This window comes from Triticum urartu, chromosome 6, assembly GCF_003073215.2.
Source record: "Triticum urartu cultivar G1812 chromosome 6, Tu2.1, whole genome shotgun sequence".
In the NCBI taxonomy this organism is placed as follows: domain Eukaryota; kingdom Viridiplantae; phylum Streptophyta; class Magnoliopsida; order Poales; family Poaceae; genus Triticum; species Triticum urartu.
This window is the reverse complement of record NC_053027.1, coordinates 36,515,862-36,541,604: the sequence shown is the minus strand read 5'-3', so window position 1 is coordinate 36,541,604 and position 25,743 is coordinate 36,515,862. Positions and strand designations below refer to the sequence as shown.

Sequence of the window (25,743 nt, the reverse complement as noted above, 5' to 3'; positions counted from 1 at the left end):
AAAGACAGAGTAACGCCTTAAGCAAGATGACATGATGTAGAGGGATAGACTCATGCAATATGAAGAAAACCCCATCTTTTTATCCTCGATAGCAACAATACAATACGTGCCTTGCTGCCCTTACTGTCACCGGGAAAGGACACCGCAAGATTGAACTCAAAGCTAAGCACTTCTCCCATTGCAAGAAATATCAATCTAGTAGGCCAAACCAAGCTGATAATTCGAAGAGACTTGCCAAGATAACCAATCATACATAAAAGAATTCAGAGAAGATTCAAATATTATTCATAGATAGACTTGATCATAAACCCACAATTCATCGGTCTCAACAAACACACCGCAAAAAGAAGATTACATCGAATAGATCTCCACAATAGAGGGGGAGAACATTGTATTGAGATCCAAAAAGAGAGAAGAAGCCATCTAGCTACTAACTATGGACCCGTAGGTCTGAGATAAACTACTCACACTTCATCGGAGGGGCTATGGCGTTGATGTAGAAGCCCTCTGTGATCGATGCCCCCTCCGGCGGAGCTCCGGAACAGGCCCCAAGATGGGATCTCGTGGATACAGAAAGTTACGGCGGTGGAATTAGGGTGTTGGCTCCTGTTCTGATCGTTTGGGGGTACGTGGATATATATAGGAGGAAGAAGTACGTCGGTGGAGCAATAGGGGGCCCACGAGGGTGGGGCGCGCCTGGTAGGGTAGGGCGCGCCCCCTACCTCGTGGCCTCCTGTTACATGCCTTGATGTAGGGTCCAAGTCTCCTGAGTTGTACTCGATGAGTAAATCACGTTCCCGAAGGTTTCATTCCGTTTGGACTCCGTTTGATATTCCTTTTCTTCGAAACCCTAAAACAGGCAAAAACAGCAATTCTAGGTTGGGCCTCCGGTTAATAGGTTAGTCCCGAAAATAATATAAAAGTGGATAATAAAGCCCAATAATGTTTAAAACAGTAGATAATATAGCATGGAGCAATCAAAAATTATAGATACGTTGGAGACGTATCAAGCATCCCCAAGCTTAATTCCTGCTCATCCTCAAGTAGGTAAATGATAAAAAACAGAATTTTTGATGCGGAGTGCTACTTGGCATAATTTTTAATGTAATTCTTCTTAATTGTGGTATGAATATTCAGATCCGAAAGATTCAAGACAAAAGTTCATATTGACATAAAAATAATAATACTTCAAGCATACTAACTAAGCAATTATGTCTTCTCAAAATAACATGGCCAAAGAAAGTTATCCCTACAAAATCATATAGTCTGGCTATGCTCCATCTTCACCACACAAAATATTTAAATCATGCACAACCCCGATGACAAGCCAAGCAATTGTTTCATACTTTTGACATTCTCAAAACTTTTTCAATTTTCACGCAATACATGAGCGTGAGCCATGGATATAGCAATATAGGTGGAATAGAGTGGTGGTTGTGGAGAAGACAAAAAGGGAGAAGATAGTCTCACATCAACTAGGCGTATCAACGGGCTATGGAGATGCCCATCAATAGATATCAATGTGAATGAGTAGGGATTGTCATGCAACGAATGCACTAGAGCTATAAGTATATGAAAGCTCAAAAAGAAACTAAGTGGGTGTGCATCCAACTTGCTTGCTCATGAAGACCTGGGGCATTTTGAGGAAGCCCATCATTGGAATATACAAGCCAAGTTCTATAATGAAAAATTCCCACTAGTATATGAAAGTGATAACATGAGAGACTCTCTACTATGAAGATCATGGTGCTACTTTGAAGCACAAGTGTGGTAAAAGGATAGTTGCATTGCCCCTTCTCTCTTTTTCTCTCATTTTTTTTATTTGGGCCTTTTCTCTTTTTTTATGGCCTCTTTTCTTTTATTTTTCGTCCGGAGTCTCATCCCGACTTGTGGGGGAATCATAGTCTCCATCATCCTTTCCTCACTGTGACAATGCTCTAAAAATGATGATCATCACACTTTTATTTTTCTTACAACTCAAGAATTACAACTCGATTCTTAGAACAAAATATGACTCTATATGAATGCCTCCAGCGGTGTACCGAGATATGCAATGATGCATGAGTGACATGTATGAAAGAATTATGAACGGTGGCCTTGCCACAAATACGATGTCGACTACATGATCATGCTAACCAATATGACAATGATGGAGTGTATCATAATAAATGGAATGGTGGAAAGTTGCATGGCAATATATCTCGGAATGGCTATGGAAATGCCATAATAGGTAGGTATGGTGGCTGTTTTGAGGAAGGTATATGGTGGGTGTATGATACCGGCGAAAGGTGCGCGGTATTAGAGAGGCTAGCAAAGGTGGAAGGGTGAGAGTGCGTATAATCCATGGACTCAACATTAGTCATAAAGAACTCATATACTTATTGCAAAAATCTACAAGTTATCAAAGAAAAGTATTAGGCGCATGCCCCTAGGGGATAGATTGGTAGGAAAAGACCATCGCTCGTCCCCGACCTCCACTCATAAGGAAGACAATCAAAAAATAAATCATGCTCCGACTTCATCACATAACGGTTCACCATACGTGCATGCTACGGGAATCACAAACCTCAACACAAGTATTTCTCAAATTCACGACTACTCAACTAGCACAACTTTAATATCACCATCTTCATATCTCAAAACAATTATCAAATATCAAACTTATCATAGTATTCAACACACTCATAAGAAAGTTTTATTATTAATCTTGTATACCAAGCATATTAGGATTTTTAAGCAAATTACCATGCTATTTAAGACTCTCAAAATAATCTAAGTGAAGCATGAGAGAACAATAGTTTCTATAAAAAAAATCCACCACCGTGCTCTAAAATATATAAGTGAAGCACTAGAGCAAAATTATATGACTCAAAAGATATAAGCGATAGAGTATTCTAACAAATTGCAAATTATGTATGGCTATCTCAAAAGGTGTGTACAGCAAGGATGATTGTGGTAAACTAACAAATAAATACTCAAATAATACAATATGCTCCAAGAAAAACACATATCATGTGGCGAATAAAAATATAGCTCCAAGTAAAGTTACCGATAGAAGTAGACGAAAGAGGGGATGCCTTCCGGGGCATCCCCAAGCTTTGGATTTTAGGTGTCCTTAGATTATCTTGGGGGTGCCATGGGCATCCCAAAGCTTAGGCTCTTGCCACTCCTTGTTCCATAATCCATCAAATCTTTACCCAAAACTTGAAAACTTCACAACACAAAACTTAAAGTACAAAATCTCGTGAGCTCCGTTAGCGAAAGAAAACAAAAGACCACTTCAAGGTACTGTAATGAACTCATTATTTATTTATATTGGTGTTATACCTACTGTATTACAACTTCTCTATGGTTTATAAACTATTTTACTAGCCATAGATTCATCAAAATAAGCAAACAACACACGAAAAACAGAATCTGTCAAAAACAGAACAGTCTGTAGTAATCTGTAGCTAGCGCAAGATCTGGAACCCCAAAAATTCTAAAATAAATTGCTGGACGTGAGGAATTTACCTATTAATCATATGCAAAAATAATTAACTAAATATAACTTCCCAAATAAAAATGGCAGCAGTTCTTGTGAGCGCTAAAGTTTCTGTTTTTTACAGCAAGTTCAACAAGACTTTCCCCAAGTCCTCCCAACGGTTCTACTTGGCACAAACACTAATTAAACACAAAAAAACAACCAAAACAGAGTCTAGATAATTTATTTATTACTAAACAGGATCAAAAAGCAAGTAATAAAAATAAAATTGGGTTGCCTCCCAACAAGCGTTATCGTTTAACGCCCCTAGCTAGGCATAACAAGCAAGAATAGATCTAGGTATTGCCATCTTTGGTAGGAAATTCTTCAATGAGGCATCTACCATCTTTAGGAATTTCTTTCTTTTTATTGATTATCAAACTTTTAGGCACAAGATCGAAAAATTCATTTGTAGCAAATGGTTCCTTAATGATAGCAAAAAGATTGGGATGAACACTTATAGATTTGAGATCCGCATTTTCCTTACTAGAAGATTCACCCTTATTTTTAGGAACGTACATAAGCTTGGTAATTTTAGCGGAAGGACTTGGAGTATTCTTTACGGAAGAAAAAGCGGTTCCCGTGTTGGTAATAATATTCTCGAGTTTATCGATCCTAACGGAATCGTGATTTATTTTCTCATTAACTATGGGTTCCTTTTCTTTAATATCGTTCAAAGTAACTCCTACTTTAGATCCATATTGAGAGATTCGGCTGTGGATCTTTTTATCCAAATTTTCAATTAACTCTACGGTAGCAACTTTATTTTCAATAATCTCAAGCCTTTGCATTACATTCTCCAAAGTCAATATAGTTCCATTAACCAAGAGAGGGGGTGAGGCAAATAAATCTAACATAGCATTATAAGAATCAAAAGTATGGCTACCCAAAAAGTTCCCTCCGGTAATAGTATCAAGAACATAACGGTGCCAAGGAGTAATGCCTACATAAAAATTGCGAAGGAGAATGGTAGTAGATTGCTTCCTAGTAGATCTATTTTGAGTATTGCAAATTCTATACCAAGCATCTTTTAGATTTTCACCCTCCCTTTGCTTAAAATTTAGAATTTCATTCTCGAGAGACAACGGAGAAGATAAGGGACTAGCCATAACGACAAGCAAACAAACTAACACACAAGCAAACAAAGAGGCAAAACGGGCAAAAAGAGGCAAATAGAGAAAGAGAGGGAGGATAGAGAGAGAGGGCGAATAAAACAGCAAGGGTGAAGTGGGGGAGAGGAAAACGAGAGGCAAATGGCAAATAATGTAATGCGGGAGATAAGGGTATGTGATGGGTACTTGGTATGTTGACTTTTGCAAAGACCTCCCCGGCAACGGCGCCAGAAATCCTTCTTGCTACCTCTTTTAGCACTGCGTTGGTTTTCCTCGAAGAGGAAGGGATGATGCAGCAAAGTAGCATAAGTATTTCCCTCAGTTTTTGAGAACCAAGGTATCAATCCAGTATGATGCTATGCGCAAGTCCCTCGTACCTGCACAAAACAAATAAATCCTCGCAACCAACGCAAATAGGGGTTGTCAATCCCTATGAGGCCACTTACGAGAGTGAGATCTGATAGATATGATAAATATAATATTTTTGGTATTTTTATGATAAAGATGCAAAGTAAAATAAAGGCAAAGTAAATAGCAAAGTAGTAGGAGAACAATATGTTGAAGATAGACCCGAGGGCCATAGGTTTCACTAGTGGCTTCTCTCGAGAGCATAAGTATTCTACGGTGGGTGAACAAATTACTGTTGAGCAATTGACAGAATTGAGCATAATTATGAGAATATCTAAGCATGATCATGTATATAGGCATCACATCCGAAACAAGTAGACTGACTCCTGCCTGCATCTACTACTATTACTCCACTCATCGACCGCTATCCAGCATGCATCTAGAGTATTAAGTTAAAAACAGAGTAACGCCTTAAGCAAGATGACATGATGTAGAGGGATAGACTCATGCAATATGAAGAAAACCCCATCTTGTTATCCTCGATGGCAACAATACAATACGTGCCTTGCTGCCCTTACTGTCACCGGGAAAGGACACCGCAAGATTGAACCCAAAGCTAAGCACTTCTCCCATTGCAAGAAATATCAATCTAGTAGGCCAAACCAAACTGATAATTCGAAGAGACTTGCATAGATAACCAATCATACATAAAAGAATTCAGAGAAGATTCAAATATTATTCATAGATAGACTTGATCATAAACCCACAATTCATCGATCTCAATAAACACACCGCAAAAAGAAGATTACATCGAATAGATCTCCACAAGAGAGGGGGAGAACATTGTATTGAGATCCAAAAAGAGAGAAGAAGCCATCTAGCTACTAACTATGGACCCGTAGGTCTGATATAAACTACTCGCACTTCATCAGAGGGGCTATGGCGTTGATGTAAAAGCCCTCCGTGATCGATGCCCCCTCCGGCGGAGCTCCGGAACAGGCCCCAAGATGGGATCTCGTGGATACAGAAAGTTGCGGCGGTGGAATTAGGGTTTTGGCTCCTGTTCTGATCGTTTGGGGGTACGTGGATATATAGGAGGAAGAAGTACGTCGGTGGAGCAACAGGGGGCCCACGAGGGTGGGGCGCGCCCCCCTACCTCATGGCCTCCTGTTACGTGCCTTGACATAGGGTCCAAGTCTCCTGAGTTGTATTCGATGAGAAATCACGTCATTCCGTTTGGACTCCGTTTGATATTCCTTTTCTTCAAAACCCTAAAACAGGCAAAAAAACAACAATTCTGGGCTGGGCCTCCGGTTAATAGGTTAGTCCCAAAAATAATATAAAAGTGGATAATAAAGCCCAATAATGTTTAAAACAGTAGATAATATAGCATGGAGCAATCAAAAATTATAGATACGTTGGAGACGTATCAGATGGTGCTGGTGAAGATGTTGATGGAGATTGACCCCCTCCCGATGAGAGGATCGTTGGTGATGACGATGGCAATGATTTTCCCCTCCCGGAGGGAATTTTCCCCGGCAGAACAGCTCTGCCGGAGCCCTAGATTGGTTCCGCCAAGGTTCCGCCTCATGGCGGCGGAGTCTCATCCCGAAAGCTCTCTTATGATTTTTTTTCTCGGACGAAAGACACCATATAGCAGAAGATGGGCATCGGAGGGCCACCAGGGAGCCCACGAGGCAGAGCGCCCAGGGGGGTAGGGTGCGCCCCCCACCCTCGTGGCTGGTGAGTGGCCCCCCTCTGGTACTTCTTGCGCTCCGTATTTTTTATATATTCTAGAAATAACTTCCGTGAAGTTTTAGGACTTTTGGAGCTGTGCAGAATAGGTCTATAATATTTGCTCCTTTTCCAGCCCAGAATCCCAGCTGCCGGCATTCTCCCTCTTTATGTAAACCTTGTAAAATAAGAGAGAATAGGCATAAGTATTGTGACATAATGTGTAATAACAGCCCATAATGCAATCAATATCAATATAAAAGCATGATGCAAAATGGACGTATCAATTTGCCTATATGATGAGTGAAAAATATCAAATGTCTATGATGGGAGAATTGAAATTCTTCTTAGGTCTTCAGATTCGTCAACAGCGCGATGGCATATTCATATCTCAGGAGAAATACCTCAAGGATGTACTAAGGAAATTCGACATGCAAGATTGCAAAGGAGTCAAAATCCCTATGCCCACAAATGACCATCTATGCACTAATGAAAATGGTATTGACTTCGATCAAAAGGTATACCGCTCCATGATTGGTTCTTTATTGTACCTATGTGCCTTTAGGCCAGATATTATGCTTACTGTTTGCATGTGTGCCCGATTTCAAGCTACATCGAAGGAATCACACCATAAGGTTGTGAAGCATATTCTTCGATATCTAGCTCACGCACCAACACTTGGATTATGGTACCCCAAGGGCTCGGCTTTTGATCTCATTGGATATTCAGACTCTGACTATGCTGGTGATCGTGTGGACCGCAAGTCAACATCTGGCACATGCCATTTCCTCGGACGATCCTTGGTCTGTTGGTCCTGGAAGAAACAGAACTGCGTATCACTGTCTACTGCTGAAGCTGAGTACATTGCTGCTGGTTCTTGCTATGCTCAACTAATATGGATGAAGCAAACTCTCAAGGACTACGGCGTCAACGTGAAGAATGTGCCACTCTACTGTGACAATGAGAGTGTCATCAAGATTGCTCATAACCCAGTTCAGCACTCGAAGACAAAGCACATTCAGATTCATTATCATTTTCTTCGTGATCATGTGTTGAAGGGCGACATTTCTATTGAGCATGTGAAGACTGAAGAACAGCTAGCCGATATCTTCACTAAGTCCTTGGATGAGAAGAGATTTAGTAAGTTGCGGTGTGAGCTAAATATCCTAGAATCTTCGAATGTTCTTTGAAAAGGACACTCATCCTAACACTTATGCTAAATTGATGACTTAGATGTGCAACACATGAAGAAACGTTTTTCTTCAATCAATGAAGACTAACACTCTAAGTGTGAATAAATTAATGAAGAATTTGATTCTCAGAACCCTACGACAATTGTATGCGGTGTCTGAAATCATCATTCTTACACGGTGGGTCACGCCACCACCAAATGTTGAGAATCTTCAATTTGAGTTTTTTTCAGTGGTTCCAATTCTTCAACTTTGCATTGTCTTCACCTTTTCCGTCGTTTTTCTTCATTGGCTATATATATATATAGGGTCGCGCTATTCGTCACCCTGGGTGAGAAATAGTTATTCTTCACCCCCTCGATTTTACCATCAATGCACCATAATTTTACATTCCGTAAGTTTTGTCTTATTTCCGACGAAAAAAGGGATCGTAAGAAAATATATAATCACCGTAAAAAATATTTTATGTTATGTAAAATTACAAACGTAAAAACATAGTCTAAAATACACATAAACTGCAAATTTTCTTGTCTTATGACCTATATTTTTTATTTTCTTATGTCAAATTTTACGTAGTGAATCAATAGAAATGTACTATTTGAATTCCAAACGTAATTTAATTATGAAATGATCATAAGATTATCTCGGGTGAAGAATAACTTATTTTGCAACCCTGGATGATAAATAGTAACACTATATATATATATATATATATATATATGAGTTTATGTCCTCTACAACATTCACTTATAGCTATTTCTTTGTATTGCCTTTTCTGCTATGTGAATGTGATCGGACCCTTCTCCCTCTATGCTATACTCAACCCAATATATTCACAAATTCTTCATGTGCGTTCTATTTGAAACTCTTTCAAAATCTTCACTGTGTTCTTGTCAGCTGAAGAATTTGCGAACGGAACTTTTAACTTATCCTATCTAAATTTTTGGCTTTGCCGCTCAAATCGTTCCATATCCCACGACAACACTTATCTATTCACCCACAATCTCACACGATCTCCACTTCTCAGTACGTGGGTGACACATGTCAAGCGAATGAGAAGGGTCAGGGGCACATTCGTCCAATTTCTTAGGGCGAACAGTTTTTTCACCATGGATATAAATACCCCTTCCCTTCCTCACTTCACTTTTACTCCGCTCGTTCTCACTCCAGCTCAAGCTTCTCAAACCCTAGCGCCACCGCTACTTCATCGTCTCTGGTGAGGAAGAGCTTCACTACCTCGACCTCGTCGCCGTCGTACTCGCGCCGGCTGCAGATTTCTTCACTCCGCCGCCGCCGTAGCTGTCTTCCTCTGCCAAGTTAGGGCGTGGAAGATCTGAACTGACGAACTTCACATCTACACCTCTCAGTTCGTCGTGTTCTTCGTCCAGGGTAATTAAAAGTTACTTTACTACCCTCCTTGATTCGACAAATTTCTACAAAATCTTCAAAGGTGTTTATTCTTCAAATTCGTCACACACTGAACACCTCACATGTCATATGTTCTTGATTCATTTCTCTAAGCTATATTTTTCTTCAATATTCCTCAATTGTGTGGATTTTCGATCTATACAACTCTGGAATCTAAGACAAAGAACGCTTAGTGAAATTCTTCAAGACTCATCTAGTCAAATTCCTCAAACTTGTTCTTTTTGAAAAACCTCCGAGAACGCATATGACCTCTCCATATTCCTCGCAACTATACTCTGTTCACAGGTACTCATGTCAGCTGCTGAATCACTAGGTTCTCATCAACTTAACTCATTTGCAGCGTTCCTCGAAGAAAAATTGCATACATCTTCAGAGAATTCCATTGTTCAAATTCCTCATCTGAAGAAAATGGCTGATGGAAAGAAGCCACAGAAAGGAGGAAAGAGGCCTGAGGTCAACACAGCGTTTGAAATCCCTGATGATATTTATGCTGGGTACTGCACACCCCCTGAGGAGGACAAAAATCAGCGCAAGGTGCGCATTCAAAAGATTGAGAGGAGATGGCCAGATGGGCAAGAGAGTGGAGGGAGTACAGGTATGTTACTCGCAAGTACATGAAGAAATTCGCTCTCAATCCTCCATGCCCAAGACCTCCATTGGCACCTGGCCAAGAAGCAGATCCCACCAGCCTCAAGCGCGGTGAGGATTATCCTCATGAATGGGCCAAGCGCCAGGCCAAGCTAGCCAAAGTAGCTAAGGAAGCAGTGAGGAAATTTAATGAAGATTCTGATGTTGCTGCTATCACTGCTGAGGCCTCTGCAAGCAAGCCAAAGAAGGCCATGCCAAAGAAGCCTGCTCACAAGCTAAGTGCTTCACCCTCAATGCCCTCACGGCCAAGTTCCTCAGCAATGCCCTCACGGCCAGACTCTTCAAAGCCCTCACGGCCAACTCCTCATGCTGCTCCCGCTCCAAAGTCCTCAGGTCCTCCGCCAAAGTCCTCAACTGCTCCGATCAAATCCTCAGTACCTGCGCATCTCGCCATGTGCCAAAGGACGACAGGCATCTCTATTGCCTCAGGAGCTTCTGCTAGTTCCTCAGTTGCACCAAATTCCTCAAGAGGCCCCTCTCTGCTGAAGAAAAAGGCCACTGCTGGACGAGGTTCTCGCCCAAGTCCTCACAAGAGGCAAGTCGCCTTCCAAGTGTCGTCCGATGAAGATGAAGCTGATGATGATGAACTTGCAGAAATCATCAGAGATAGGCAAGTCGGGGCCGCTAGAGCCAAGGGCACAAGTGTGCCTCTGCTTTTGGATCCAAAGTTGATCCTTGAGTACATTGATCTATGGGACAAGGACCCCAATACTCCTATGCCTGATTTCAAGCTGACTCCTGGCCAAAGTTATATGTTGACTCACTTCATTCAGGAAGAAAAATGGAAGTTTGAGAAGGCCAGGCAGATCAAGAAAGCGCAGTACAAGAAGGAGCGCTTCCTGAAGAAGAACGTTGTCTCTATGACAACTGAAGAACTTGTCACAATTCAATCAGAGATCAAGAAACTCAATGATGAATTTGACGCATACCGTTTTGACTGGCTTGGAGCCAAAGTCAGGTTTGTGAAATTGACTGAAAAGTTCACTTCCACTGTTGCAGCCCCAAAGCAACAAGAAAATCCTCAGGTTGAAGCATCTGCTCAGCCCACTGAAGAAAATGCCGGCACCGCTGATGACACTCAGGCTGCTGAAGAAAATGCTAATTCCAGGGCTGATGACTGCATTCCAGCCACTGAAGAAACTGCCAGGGCAACCACTAGTGTTGTGCATGAAGAAAGTGAAGACGTCAGGGCAACTGCATCAGTTGCGCCTGAAGAAATTCAACCAAATTCCTCTGCTCCTCCTGCGCCTACACCAACTCTGCTCCTTCCATCTGCATCAGATGTGAAGAAGACCAAGGCTGCAGAGCATGCAGCTGTGAAGAAAATGAAGGCATCAACTTCATCAGATTCTTCAGCCCCGAAGAAGATGAAGCCATTGACTAGCTCATTTGACAACCCAATTGATGCAGTTCCTATCTCAACCATGACATCAAAGGACCTTGTTCCTTTTGATGAAGAATATGTGATTCCAAGTGAATTAGATGATGACATTCCCTCAGCTGCTTCATCAGAACAGCTTGATGAAGAAATTGAAGTTGATGCAATCCCTTCAACACCAATTGTCTCCTCGCCCATGCCTCAGTTTACTGCTGAAGAGGCCGGCGTTGAAGAAGAAGATGCAGATGTGGACATTGGAAGCACTACTCCGGTGATGAATGATGACTTTTGGGAAAGTCAGCACCCCAACTCTCCTCTGTTCACACCTCTTCAACAAATTCCTCAGTCCCCTGTAGCTACTGAAGTACAAATGGGATCTGAAGAACCTCGTGCAACTCCGTCCATCCATGAAGAAATTCTAGCCACTAGTGCTGATGAAAATGTAAATGAAGAATTGAAGTCCCAGGCTGCCACTGAAGATGCATGTGGAACCTAAGATCGAGATCCCTGAGGTTGTGATGCAATTGACTGACACTCCTCACCCCAAGCCAAAGGATCCCTTCTCGAAGAAGCAAAAAATCAAGGCTGATGACTTCTTTGGCGAGCATGTATTCTTCACTGAGTACAATCCTTATGACTCTGCTCGTCTTAGGAGGAAGCACTTCTGGACTGCCAGCCAGGCCAATTTCTATTCTTCACTACTCTTCAACAAGGACAAAATCTTCTATCATGAGCATATTCCTCATGTGGACATGGAATCATTGCCTTGTTTCACTCCTGTGCTCGGTGTGCTCCATGACGCAGGCCTCCTTAACTTATGCTCTCACATTGTTGATTGGAATGAAGAGCTCATTCTTCAGTTCTATGCGACACTACACATCACCGGGGATCCTGAAGACTCCAACACCTGGGTCTTGGACTGGATGACCGATAATACTCATTCTAAGGCATCGGCCTCTGAATTGCTTCACGCTGATGACCCACAAGTATAGGGGATCTATCGTAGTCCTTTCGATAAGTAAGAGTGTCGAACCCAACGAGGAGCAGAAGGAAATGATAAGCGGTTTCCAGCAAGGTATTCTCTGCAAGTACTGAAACAAGTGGTAACAGATAGTTTTGTGATAGGATAATTTGTAACGAGCAACAAGTAACAAAAGTAAATAAAGTACAGCAAGGTGGCCCAATCCTTTTTGTAGCAAAGGACAAGCCTGGACAAACTCTTATATAGAGAAAAGCGCTCCCGAGGACACATGGGAATATCATCAAGCTAGTTTTCATCACGCTCATATGATTCGCGTTCGGTACTTTGATAATTTGGTATGTGGGTGGACCGGTGCTTGGGTACTATCCTTACTTGGACAAGCATCCCACTTATGATTAACCTCTATTGCAAGCATCTGCAACTACAACAAAAGTATTAAGGTAAACCTAACCATAGCATGAAACATATGGATCCAAATCAGCCCCTTACGAAGCAACGCATAAATTAGGGTTTAAGCTTCTGTCACTCTAGCAACCCATCATCTACTTATCACTTCCCAATGCCTTCCTCTAGGTCCAAATAATGGTGAAGTGTCATGTAGTCGACGTTCACATAACAACACTAGAGGAGAGACAACATACATCTCATCAAAATATCGAACGAATACCAAATTCACATGACTACTAATAGCAAGACTTCTCCCATGTCCTCAGGAACAAACGTAACTACTCACAAAGCATAAACATGTTCATAATTAGAGGGGTATTAATATGCATATAGGATCTGAACATATGATCTTCCACCAAATAAACCAACTAGCATCAACTACAAGGAGTAATTAACACTACTAGCAACCCACAGGTACCAATCCCGGACTTGGAGACAAGAATTGGATACAAGAGATGAACTAGGATTTTGAGAGGAGATGGTGCTGATGAAGATATTGATGAAGATTGTCCTCTCCCGATGAGAGGAGCGTTGGTGATGACGATGGCGATGATTTCCCCCTCCGGGAGGGAAGTTTCCCCAGCAGAACAGCTCTGCCAGAGCCCTAGATTGGTTCCACCAAGATTCCGCCTCGTGGCGGCGGAGTTTCGTCCGAGAAGATGGCTTGTTATTTTTTTCCCATCGAAAGACTTCATATAGCAAAAGATGGCCACCGGAGAGCCACCACGGGGGCCCACGAGGTAGGGGGCGCGCCCCCACCCTCCTGGGCAGGGTGTGGCCCCCCTGGTGAATCTCTTCCGCTGAGTATTTTTTATATATTCTGAAAACGTCTTCCGTGAAGTTTCAGGACTTTTGGAGCTGTGCAGAATATGTCTCTAATATTTGCTCCTTTTCCAGCCCAGAATCCCAGCTACCGGCATTCTCCCTCTTTATGTAAACCTTGTAAAATAAGAGAGAATAGGCATAAGTATTGTGACGTAATGTGTAATAACAACCCATAATGCAATAAATATCGATATAAAAGCATGATGCAAAATGGACGTATCACACGCCCTGCCCATCAGTCCACCCAGTGAAGGAGCTCGCTGCCTGTACCAAGAACCTAAACTCACCGCTCATTACATGCAAGTGTTAATGAAGCCTCTGAAGCCCGGTCAAGCCCCAAGGACCAAATTCCTCGTAAAGGACTTACTCTATGTGCCCAGAACAGTCTATCGTATTCTGACGAGGACAATGAATCCCATCAAAGGCCACGACTCATCTGATGAGGAAATAGTTGGCATCATGAAGAATCTGCTATTCAACATCATTCATAGCATTCCTATCAATTATTATGATTTCTTCATGAGGACTCTGGCAAATTTTGCACTCTCTCCGTTTGAGTTGAAGCCTTATGCTCCTTAGATTATGAGATTTCTCAGAATAAGGTCTTCACTCAACTACAAGGCTGATTTTCAGAATCACCTCAGCTACCTGCCTCCGATTGAAGTCCTCGAGCAGACCTGTACCTCAGCTGATGAAAAGGGCAATGCACCTCTGGTCATTGATGAAGGCATTCGTCCATTGGATGGTCAGTTTCGCAAAGCTGCATCTTACTCCACCAATGATGACTCTGCCACTCATGATTCTGCTGCAAATGCACCCAAGTCTACTCCTCAAGCCACGGCTCCATGTGTGATGACTGACCATGAGTTGCTTCTTAGTCTTCACCAGAAGGTGGATCGAAACCATAAATGGGTTAAGCGTCAGTTTGGTTCTATTCTTCACAACATGACTGCTACACATAATGCAGTGAAGAAAAACCATTACTACCTCCATGAAGTTTTTGGTCGCACCTGGGCTGTCCTATCACATCTGTATGGTGAAGAAGATCTGAAGAAAATGGGTCTCAAGGAAGATTTTGACTGGTCTGCACCTCCATCGAAGAAATTCAGGAAGGTCAAGGTTCCTTCTTTGGTGACCAGCTCATATTCTTCATCGCGCGAAACCGACGAGTATGAAGACTTGGACGACACTGCGGCAGGCCCTACAACAACAAATGACCCCAACAACGCTGGCGCTCCTCCGTCAACTTGATATTCTTCAGGGGCGTTAGTCCTCATTTTTCGATCCTTTTGGTCATTCGATGACAAAGGGGGAGAAATTTGAGTTAGTCTTCAAGCGGGTCTACCTATATGGGCGTTTTTTTTCTAAATTACAACTCTCGTTCTTTTGAAGACTTTGCTGGATCGAGTTGTAATCTTAAACTCTATGGTGGCCTGATACTTTTGTTGTGTTTTCCTGCATGCTTATTCCTCGTTAATATTAATGCAAGCATGCTGAATTACATCAGTCACCATATTTCATCATGCATTTCAATTTCTTCATATTATACGTTAAATGCGTGTATGCATTACAAGATATAGGGGGAGATCTCCATGATTCTACTCTTCAAAGTGTGCATTGCTTCAAAAGCAAATTCCTCACTATGCACATCTTTAGGGGGAGTTCTTCTATATCTTGCAATCAAATCCCTCAATTCCAGTATTTACACGTCATATGTTTATCCCCGTTGAAAACTTCACCTATATTGTCATCAATCACCAAAAAGAGGGAGATTGTAAGTGCATCTAGTGCCCCTTAGTGATTTTGGTGTATTGAAGACTTATAGGTTAAGGGACTGATGCGTTTGTGAGTCTACACAGGTCTATAAGTCTATGAGGAGTTTGATATTTACAGAGAAAGTCGACCCCTAAAAATAAAGTTCTTCGATTGAAGACTTTGAAAGTGAAGAAATTGGTGTAATCCTGAAGACTTGGTATTCATTCAAGAAACATGGAGCATGAAGACTTTTGTTTTCGTAGTTTCATTTTCTCTTTCTTGAGTCATAGGAAACACCGTACTGTTAAAGCGGGTCAAGGAAATACTAAGGAAAAATTTCCATGTGATGCTCAACTCAAATCCTACACCTACCAATCCCTTTGAGTGAAGCCATTGGAAATCTCATACAGTTCAGTCATATTCTTCAGTAATAGAGACGAAGTTCTTCTGGTCTCTGAGGAATTTGTTCTGACTGAGGAGTTAGGAATTCGCTAGTGCGGATTGCCTACACAGTGAGGAACATGATAGCCCTGAGGAATTTGATACTCAAAATTCTGACCGTTGTTGTGCTATGAGCCAGCTGTCCCAAAGTATCTACCCACCTAACGGTCATACCATTGAAGGGCATCTATGTCTTATCATGTCGGGCTGCTCCCTAGGCTATAAATAGCTGCCCCCTATCCTCCGAGGACTTTGAGTGCTCCGAGAGAAACTGACACTTGTCACTTTCAGTTACAACCACTAGCTGGTTGGCTGCTCCGAGAGAAACTGACACTTGTCATTTGAGAGCATCCCATCCTCCAAGGACTTTGAGTGAAAATCATCAAGTGAGGAAAACCCAAACACCTACAAACCCAAAGTGATTGAGCATCACTGAAGAGATTGATCCTGCGTGGATCCGATGCTTGTTACCTTTGAAGACTGTGCATCTTTCAAACGGTTAGGCGTCATGGTCTAGAGCATCCAAGAGGAAATTGTGGATCACCGAGTGACCAAGCCTGTGAAGGTTTGGAAGTCACCTGAAGACTTACCACGAGTGATTGGGCGAGGTCTGTGTGACCTTAGCTCAAGGGGAATACGGTGAGGACTGAGTGTCCTGAGCTGCGTGTTCAGGACTGGGTGTCCGGGACTGTGTGTCCTCGGGTTTAAATACCTAGCCGCCCTAACCAGACGTACAACTGTCACAGCAGTTGGAACTGGTCTACCAAATCATTGTCTTCACCAAGCTACCTGGTTCCATTTTCTCAACCCTTCCATTTCCTCATTTCTGTGTTGTGTGCTTGTTCATGTCTGTTTGAAGACTTTGACTGAAGACTTTCTCTATTTCCTCAGTTCAATTTCTTCAGTCTGTTTGTCTTATCCTGTGTTTACGCTTTCTGTACTCTGTGCTTGTTTTCATTTCATCATGAAGACCATGCTCATGCACTGTTATGTTTACTTCTGAGTACTTATTCCGCTGCAAGTAGTTCTTCACTCAGGAATTTCCTCACCCTGAAATTCCTCAGTAAAGAATTCATAAAAATCGCCTATTCACCCCCCCCCCCCTCTAGTCGATATAACGCACTTTCACGTATGCAACTAGGGCATGTAGAGGGGCGATGAGTTGACGAGGGAGGCAAAAGCATGACAATCGAGCGACCCTGGAGTAGCTGATCATTGCCTAAAATGACGATGATTTTTTTAATGAAATTCAACAAGAAGGCTTGTTATTTACAAATAAAAGTGTTGTACTATTCTTTCTAAACAACAAACTCTTTTGGAACAAGGGTCATCCTTCCGATTTTGCAATTGCAGCAAGTCTCTTATTGCAATGATGGGTGGTGAGCCAGAAATGCTCTACAACAAGGGCCCTTTCGTTCGTTCGTTCTATAATTTGATTTTCAATTGAATGAACTATAATTTGATTTTCAATTGAATGAACTACGAGAAATGACTTCAAACCTACACGTTTTTTTACTTTTTTTTAACACAATACAACATATATGCTCACATACACAGCACATATGCATCTGTTTTTTCTTTTAAACGAAAGGGCTCAGGATGACAAAAATCTTCTCAATTTCTGTAGTTGGTGGAGTAATATACTAAATTTTGCCATATTAGTTTCGTTTTTAACCAGTTGATGACTACTTGTAGATATCGGTTGAAGAGAATTGGCGTGACAGCTTTGAAATCTTTTACCAACCAAAAAAGGTACAAGGTCATGGAAAAATACGACAGGCCGCTAGAAGAGTCACCATGGTGCACGACGGCTTTGACTGGCCCGTGACAAAAGAGTGGTCATAAGACAGTCATTGGGTTCATGGCAAAGTTCAACCCGGCTACGTACGCCGTGAGATTTTTTGTGTCGCGTTGAATAAATAAACCCAAAAAATTTGGGTACTCTGCACTCGGCACGAAAGCTTTCTCCATGTAGGCTCCACACTGCAATGCTGCCTGCCTACCCGGCACAGTTTCATACGTACTGCAATAAAGCCATTGCCGTAGATTTTCGTAATACTAGACTAGATAGAAAAAGCAAAGAGCTGCCGAAAGATATATAGCACCGCCGATGACCAGAAGACGCCTGTCAAAATCGGCTGCCGGACTGCTAACACGAGCGTATCTGAAACACGTCAACCGCAAAATGGCAGCTCCCTTCCTGCACCGCGCAGCTCAAACAAACCACCGGAGCCAGACGCGGTGCATCTCCAAAAGCGTGACGGACGCCGGCACACACGCCCACGCCAACAAAAGAAGAGGTTCGTTTCTCGTGTGGGCGGAATCTGGAAAAGAGCAAAGGCGAGGTTCTCGAACGGGCGGGCGTCGCCGGAGTCGCTTTCGAGATTCGGACGAGCAACGGGGCGCCATGACAGCAACACAACATGCTGGTAGGCATCGGCGCAGCAAAAGATGGAATTGGAATTGGAATCGGGTGTGGTGCAGGCCGCCTTCGGTGACGGCTTTGCTCGTGGCTGCCACCGGCCGCCGCCAGGGCCGTTGCTGTCAGTCTCGTGATGCCCACGCTTCACATTTCTTGGCGTTGAAAAGAGTTCAGGCCAGCAGGGGTTACAATAATAGCCTCATCCGCTTGTTCATGATTAAGGCCCCGTTGACGGGGATGGACTCTTGAGCTACCGGTCCTTGCTGACGAACTCCGTCTTCAGCGTCTCCTCCAGCTGGGAGAACAGCGATGTGAAGGTACCTGCAGAGAGAATACCGATGGTTTAGCGTCGTCGTCAATTTTCACCACAATAAAATCAGTTGGACCTTTGTTCATCGCCCGCGATCCACAGAAGCCATCAGTGCAATATGCATGACAGTTTTATCATAAGAAAGTGTTGTCCGCTCGTGCTCGCAGCCGGAGCCACTGCTAGATTTGGATTCCAGAGGTCATGATTGGTGCAGGAATGAGTAAAATGAAATGCAGGTGCACCAGGAAGCATCGTGTAACCTATGCTGCCTTCATGCGGCCTGAATATGAGAAGTGACATCTTATTCGCCTCTGAGATCAGATCACCGATATGATCCTGTATGCCTGAATTTTTTCAATGGCAACGGCGGTCAATAACGAAGGAAACACCTCCAAAACCAACACGCCATGCATATGATCCGGGTCTACAGGCTCTGCCTCCTGCAGACCAGCCGCCCAACCTCTCACAATGGTCACTAGCACGTCCAATTGTCATCTATCATGTCTCCGTCGTGCCTTTAGCCACTACCAGCTGTCCAGAGCCAGCTAGGCATCAGTACCACTGCTACTGGATAGACAACTACTGCCAGGACAGTGCCATCACTACAGGAACCAACATAACTTTGCAAAGTAGCACATGCTAATGCTACAGCATTTTCCATGTCAGACTGTCACTTTGGTAGTTTGTTCGTTTTTGGCTTTGTGGGGTGTTTGTCCAGAAACTCCACACTACTCGGTAAATATCTCGGCTTGTGTGGTAAACTTGTATCGGGAACTCTCTGTCGTAACACAACGGAATCTAGGCTTGCACTTATGGAAGTGGTAAAAACTGAAACATAGAAACTATATATTCCCTCTGTCCAAATTACTAGTCGCAAAAATGGGTAGAAATGGATTTATCTAGAACTACGACAAGTAATTTCAGACGGAGGGAGTATAAGGTAAAGATAATATAAGCATGCGATGTATTGAAGCAACCCAAAAGGTGTCTGCATGTTTGTCTGAGAAAAGTGATATTTTTCACATAAAGAACAAAGGGTACCTGACAGTGACTTGTTCAATAATGAACCTTTGATTAACAGTGTGCCAGGCATCTGTTCAAACACCTACGTAGAAGTAAATTTATAAATTGTTTGTCAGGCAAAGTAGATATAGGTAGCATATGAGTAGTATACGATATGTAATCGACATACCGAAATACGGAAGGATGCTCCTGTAACAATGCTATGCACCTTTGTAGAGTTGTCTTCAACAGAACCAGGAAGGTCATCACAATCCAATGTTGCAGCCTGAGTCTGCTCATCTGGCAATGTAACCTAAACAGATATTTCATACAACAATTAGCAAGAGATTGACATACTAAGACTTCACTTAAGAAAATGACATATCAGTGTGGGTCTCTGTCATGATGTTATATGGAAAATGAATAGGTGGAAGATTAATAGGATTCTTACATCAATAGAAAATGACAGAGAATCGGTTTTACATGATAGATTAGATGCACAGAAAAAGGTCTCAGCTGACTTCAACACCTGAAACGCACCATTTCCACGTCGGAGACCCTGAAATTCATTATGCAGAGAGCGTACGTTAAAGCACAAAAGCTAAAGAGAAACTTAGTACTAGTAAACTAGCGATAACAAGAACTAAAACATAACTATAGGTTATTCTGTAAAGAATTGGTCAACAAGGACGAAGAAATGCTACAAACAACGATGAGATGTACTCCCTCCGTCCCAAAATAAGTGACTCAACTTTGTACTAGCTTTAGTACAAAGTTAGTGTAAAGTTGAGTCACTTATTTTGGGACGGAGGGAGTAACGTTTTAAGGCACACGAATTAATGCTATCTGTGATGTAGAGATCACACTCATGAGAACTAGAGAGGATAGTTGTCTCAAAGATGAAGTATCTCATTGGAGAACAGTAACCTTTATGACAGAGACCACTAAAACCAAAGTTATAGCAAACTGCACTTAGGAGCTATAAGCGACAAAGGTGCATGATCAAGGAAGGTGACATGATGCCCACCTGAAGCATGAAAGAATGGTGGACTTTTCCTGGTGTACTGGATCTTATAACATTTTTTCTCGGAGCAATGAACGACCATGCAAGGCCCCATCTCGCTGTTTGTCCTTGCACGAACTCAGTAGTTTTCACAACTGAGGCCCCAGCTTCACGGACTTTGGATGCTAATAGTTTTAGATTTGCTTTTCTGCCAACCATCGACGTAAACCACCTATAAAATTTCAAATAAATCATGAACAGAAAAAAAAATGACATAATACTATGGCCGCTGTAACATCAGATATGAATCACCTGAAAGAGTTCTTAAAAGAAACACTGTCTTCAATTATATGTGTTATAAAGGCTTGCTCGCCACCAGGGCAAGCCATCTCTTCAGCAGTTCCAGCACAAGAAGTTTTTGGGTTAAGGCCAGCTTCCTCCATACTCTCAAAGAATGGTGGATTGCACATACAGAAGTCAAAGTTCTCACTATCCTTCACAACACCCACAAAAATAGGTGCTATTGCCCTCACCACACTGTCCACTGGCTCTGGAATGTTCTCACTGACTGCTTCCTCAGCAACTGTTTCAGACTTCGAAGAGCAGGGTGCTTCATTTGCGTTTCTGATTTCAATTAGACCTGCTAGATGTGGGTTGCTCTCCACATTCCTCTTAGCCCATTCAAGTGCAACATCAGTCACATCTACAAGCAAAAATCCAACTGAGCATGGATCCATCTAATTTAGCTAAGTAGGTCACTAAGGGATTCCTAGATTATGCTTCATGGAACTTCTAGCACACAGGATAAAAGCATACCAGATCCAACAAAGCTCCAGCCCAGTAACGATGCTCCAAGGAGAGGGTAGATGCAATTGGCACCGGTGCCTATGTCAAAACCCCTCACTGTCACACTTGAGTTGGACATTCGTGGTATGAGATCAGAAGAGAGAAGATCCTCAATCCAATGGATGTAGTTGGATCTGTTTGGAACAGTAGGGCAAAGCTGTCCATCCGGAATCCACCTGACAGTAGGAACGATATATATCATGCGAACATATTAAAATGTGATATTGCCCACTAACCATAGTGTGTGATAATTAGAAAAGAACACATGAGTGTTTCAAAAATAGAACATATGAGGACATAGTGTGCACGGACTATAAGCTTCAACATTTTTTTGAAAATCAAGTGATTCTTATTGTTAGCAAAAGTGGGAGCTGCCAGTTGTGCTAAACAGTAATTCTATTTGAACTTTAGTTATACAAATTTGATGCAGCAAACAATTCAAACATGAAAACAACATGTGATTATTTACTGAAATGTCTTAACAGAAATGATAAGTGGATCGATTTGGCGCAGCGCCACGAAAATACGACCTGTTGTATAGCGAGACCAAAGTAAGAATAAAGACATCTAGTTATGGCATATGATGTGCACGCTGAGCACCATTCTTTACATGGACTACTCTCTCTGCAGAAGTTCCCGGTGGAAGTGCTCATGAAGCTGAACAATAATGCAATGAGCAGCATATACTTACTTTGAAGATCCTTTTCGGCAGATTTTTGTTCCAACAAAAGGGCTTCGTTATGTGTTTACTGTTATTACTATGCAAGCACCGCAGCAAGATAAATCAAATGATCTCTTGGGGATTACGAAATGTTGTCTTGACATACAGCACTAATATGCACACAAAAACCTGATAAGCTCCAAGCCCTGAAGTCACTTCAGAACTTCCATCCCAAGAGCGACATGAGCAACTCATAAGACAACAGGTATGTCAGATTGCAGGTGAGTTTGATGCCGCAATTAGCTGAATTCAGGAGCGCCCTTGCAATCCTCCACCAGCACAACAGCAAAGAGATAAGCAGCTCAGCCGAACAGGAACAATCGGGAGTGGAGCAGCGCGGAATGCATCTTAGGGTTGAGGGGGAGGGGGCGGGAGGAGGAGGAGCAGGCTGCACGGACCAGTTGACGCCGTGGTCGTGGAGGAGGAGGACGCGCGTGAGCTCCCGCGTGGCGGCGAAGTCGGTGAAGTCGACGGACGCGCGGCCCCCGCCGGACACGGTGACGAAGGGGGCGAAGGAGGGGTAGAGCGACGCCAGCGCCGCGAAGTCCGGCGCCGCGGCGGCGTAGCGGTTGCGCGGGTGCATCACCGGCGGCGCGTCCGGGCCGTCGCGCCGCCGCCGCTTCCTCCCGCCGCCCATCCTGCGGAACCTCGTAGGCGGGCGCGGCGGGGGAGCTGGGGGCCGAGGGGAGAGCGCTGCGGCGGCTGGAGCGAGGGGCGGCGAGCGGGGACGCAGTGGCACGACTCCGGAAGGAACGCCGTCAGCTCGCCGCGTGGGCCTGTCTTGGGCCTTTGGGCATCTCTTTTCCTTCAGGTCGTGCTGCCAAACAATGATGGGTCCATTTAGGGTCCACGTATTTTTTCCCCCCTCGTAAGGACAGCCCTAGCTCGAACACCGGGCGGACGGGGAGCGACATCGGAGCGTGGTGCAGACATGTCGCCGCTTCGATTCCTCGCCGCGGGGAGGCTGTCCTCACGCCGGATCCGCGCTGGAGAGTCGGCGAGGCGGCTCCTCCACCACTCCGTACGCCGCCGTCGTCTTCTTCTTCTCTCTAGCTGTCTCCCCCCGCATCTGCGCCCGCGTGGCCGGCTGATCCTGTTCCCTCCTCGATCTGCAGAGGAGCCGTGCGGACGGCGCCGGGGGATCTGGCTTCTCTGCCCGGTACGTAGGCACCTCACATACATGGACATTGTTCGTCACCATGCCCATGTAGAATCAAGATCCAATTCTACTTTTGCCCCCAAATTAATCTTATTGACCGACAACAGATTGGATGTTCTCCGTTCTCGACCTAGTCCTTGTCCAGTTTGATATTCCGTACTAGATTTTGATGCGACGAATTATTGCTTGAAAGCTGTCAGAGACACAGTGCGAGAGAAATAAAGCAATATAGTCCTACCATTAGTTCTGATCTTGCTTCCTGATTTTAAACAAGTTATTGACAATCTCTGCAGTTTGCCGATGGGAGGCAGCAACAAGCTGCGTGCTAGCGTTGCGGCGGTGGGGGCCTTATCTGCCACCTTGATCGGAGCAAAGCTGTATCTCAGAAAACAAAAACACAGAAAGCAACCGACATCTTCATCTTCATCTTCAGGTAGCAAACAACCGGACCTCAGTGTCCTTCTCCTGAGTAAATTGCACGAAACCACCATTTTAAAGGCTAGGTTTGCGAAAAACACTACGTTACAGTTCTATTGCAGAAAACACCGTATCTTGTGTAATCATTTTGCAAAAACCACTGATGGACGGATTGCGCTCGTTTGAGCGTGTTTATGACAGGTGAGCCCCATTTTTTGCTGACATGGCATAACGGTTTGGGGGAGATAGCGTTAGATGGGTTTTAAATCAAAAAAGCCCCCAACCTTCTTCCCGGTGCCCCCAGGCCCTCCAACCGCGTCATGATGAAGCTCACCGCCTCCACCGTCGGATCCGCCAACATCCGCCTCCACCGCAGCCCTGTGCCCATGAACGCCGAGACTCCAGCCTCCTCTCGAGCTCGAGGGGCTCCCCGAGCACGCACGACCACGCGGCCTCTCCTCCTGAAGACCAGGGCCTCGTGCCCGAGCGCCGCTGCTCCCGTGCGCCTCCATGAGCTCGAGCTCCCTGCCTCGCCGGACCACCCCAACCTAGTTCCAAGCCAGGCGCCTGTCGCCCCCTCCTTCCCTTCTCCTTCCTACTGTCTCTCTCCCGCCCTAATTCTCTGCCCCTCTCTCTTTTCTTCACTAGGAGCACCCCACCGCTGCCGCATGACGAGTAGCCCCGTCGCTGGCCTCCCTTCCGATGTGCTATCGCCGGAGCTGGAACCCCACCTCCGGATCCATCCATCACCCGCCTTGCCTTTGACCTCGGCCGCCTGCCAAGTCGCAGGAGCAGCGCCGCCGCGCCTGCAAGACCTCGCCGCTGCCCCAAGCTAGCAAGGAGAGCTTGGGCCGCACGGAGAGCCTGGGCGGCGCCGCCCCAAGCCAGCTACATGTTTTATGCACGTGGAGGGCTGATTGCTTTTTTCTTTTTGTTTTAGGAGGATCTATGTAAAACTCTAGGGACTGGTTTGTAAATTCATGCTAAAACCTATCTAGCACGAAACGTTATGCCACATCAGTGAAAAGTGGACCCACTTGTCATAAACTCGCTCAAACAAGCCTAATCCGTCGATCAATGGTTTTTTGCAAAATGATTACACAAGACATGGTATTTTCTGCAATAGAATTGTAACGTAGTGTTTTTTGCAAACCTAGCCTTTAAAATGGTGGTTTCGTGCAATTTACTCCCTTCTCCTTCAACTCCTTGTCAAATGTTACATGATCATATGACCATATGAATTCTGTCTTGCTCACAGGTTGGGAGCTGACCGACGAGAACGAGGCGACGCTCGAGGAGATGATCGCCGAGGAGCGGGACCTGGTGAAGGAGGCGGCCATGAAGGCGAGGTTCGAGGATTGGATGGTTGAGTATGACCGGAAGTACAAGAGCGAGGAGGAGAAGACGATGCGGTACAGGGAGTTCAAGCGCCATTGCAAGAACGCCGAGAGGGCCAACATGCTCTCGCGTGGAGGCGCCACGTTCGGACCGAACAATTCGACCGAGGAAGAGTGTCTCCGTCGCAGCAGAGGTGAGCGTGAGCCGACCTTCGCGCAGAGGTTGGGGTACCCGTACCGGCGCGCCGTCGAATGGTGGGTTCTGGGCAAGTAAAGGGTTCTTTGGGACGAGCGGCGAATATGCATGGTTGTTTCAAGTTTTGTTATCGGTTTTAGTATCTTTTGCAATGGGGGGTAATGTGGATGTTCAGGTTTTATCAAGCTATAAAACAAGCGTCAAGTGAATGTAGTGTTATTGATTTGTTGACCTTCACTGACTCGAAATGTAACCTCTGAATTTCCGCACTCTTAACACCTCTTTCTGCACTCTTCCATGCATCCAAATCTTGGTACAGGAGACATAATAAACGGATCACATCACAACAGAACAAGTTAATTGCCGAAGCTAAAAAGAATTGCAAAGAGAACACTAACCGGTCCATGAGCTGAATAATTCTAAACAAAGACCAAAACTGCATCAGAGATTTCACATGATACGATAAAACCAAATCCAACTAGATATATGGCCTAGAGTTCACAAGTTATGTACTGCTGC

General features: G+C 44.1%; 2 protein-coding genes across 3 annotated transcripts; one reads left to right on the top strand and one right to left on the bottom strand.

Annotated features, from left to right (window-relative positions):
• Positions 1-17,879: 17,879 nt before the first annotated feature.
• Positions 17,880-22,890, bottom strand: LOC125516062 (RNA N6-adenosine-methyltransferase mettl16). 2 transcript variants are annotated; one of them, XR_007287224.1, is made up of 8 exons: positions 22,514-22,890; positions 21,365-21,570; positions 20,861-21,251; positions 20,573-20,780; positions 20,029-20,104; positions 19,736-19,858; positions 19,585-19,648; positions 17,880-18,554 (listed from the first exon to the last, which is right to left on the bottom strand). XR_007287224.1 is itself a non-coding variant. In XM_048681550.1 (8 exons), the coding sequence occupies exons 1-8, from the start codon at positions 22,750-22,752 to the stop codon at positions 18,484-18,486; spliced, it is 1,410 nt and encodes a 469-aa protein (XP_048537507.1). In that variant the 5' UTR covers positions 22,753-22,890; the 3' UTR covers positions 17,880-18,483. The 2 variants fall into 2 exon arrangements, 1 of the variants encoding a protein (XP_048537507.1); XM_048681550.1 differs by having other exon boundaries at positions 19,997-20,104.
• A 54-nt stretch (positions 22,891-22,944) lies between these two features.
• Positions 22,945-25,516, top strand: LOC125516065. Its single transcript, XM_048681552.1, has 4 exons — positions 22,945-23,136; positions 23,231-23,274; positions 23,568-23,707; positions 24,950-25,516. Exons 1-4 carry the CDS (start codon positions 23,047-23,049, stop codon positions 25,300-25,302), a joined length of 627 nt encoding a protein of 208 aa, XP_048537509.1. The 5' UTR covers positions 22,945-23,046; the 3' UTR covers positions 25,303-25,516.
• Positions 25,517-25,743: the final 227 nt, after the last annotated feature.

Excerpts from the sequence above, each read along its gene's own strand:
- LOC125516065 (XM_048681552.1), top strand. The coding sequence starts at position 23,047 with ATGTCGCCGCTTCGATTCCTCGCCGCGGGGAGGCTGTCCTCACGCCGG. Across the intron at positions 23,275-23,567 it reads GGATCTGGCTTCTCTGCCCG|TTTGCCGATGGGAGGCAGCA; the intron begins GTACGTAGGCAC and ends CAATCTCTGCAG. Across the intron at positions 23,708-24,949 it reads ATCTTCATCTTCATCTTCAG|GTTGGGAGCTGACCGACGAG; the intron begins GTAGCAAACAAC and ends TCTTGCTCACAG.
- LOC125516062 (XM_048681550.1), bottom strand. The coding sequence starts at position 22,752 with ATGGGCGGCGGGAGGAAGCGGCGGCGGCGCGACGGCCCGGACGCGCCG. Across the intron at positions 21,252-21,364 it reads CTGGAGCTTTGTTGGATCTG|ATGTGACTGATGTTGCACTT; the intron begins GTATGCTTTTAT and ends TTTTGCTTGTAG. Across the intron at positions 20,105-20,572 it reads ACCATTCTTTCATGCTTCAG|GGTCTCCGACGTGGAAATGG; the intron begins GTGGGCATCATG and ends AATGAATTTCAG.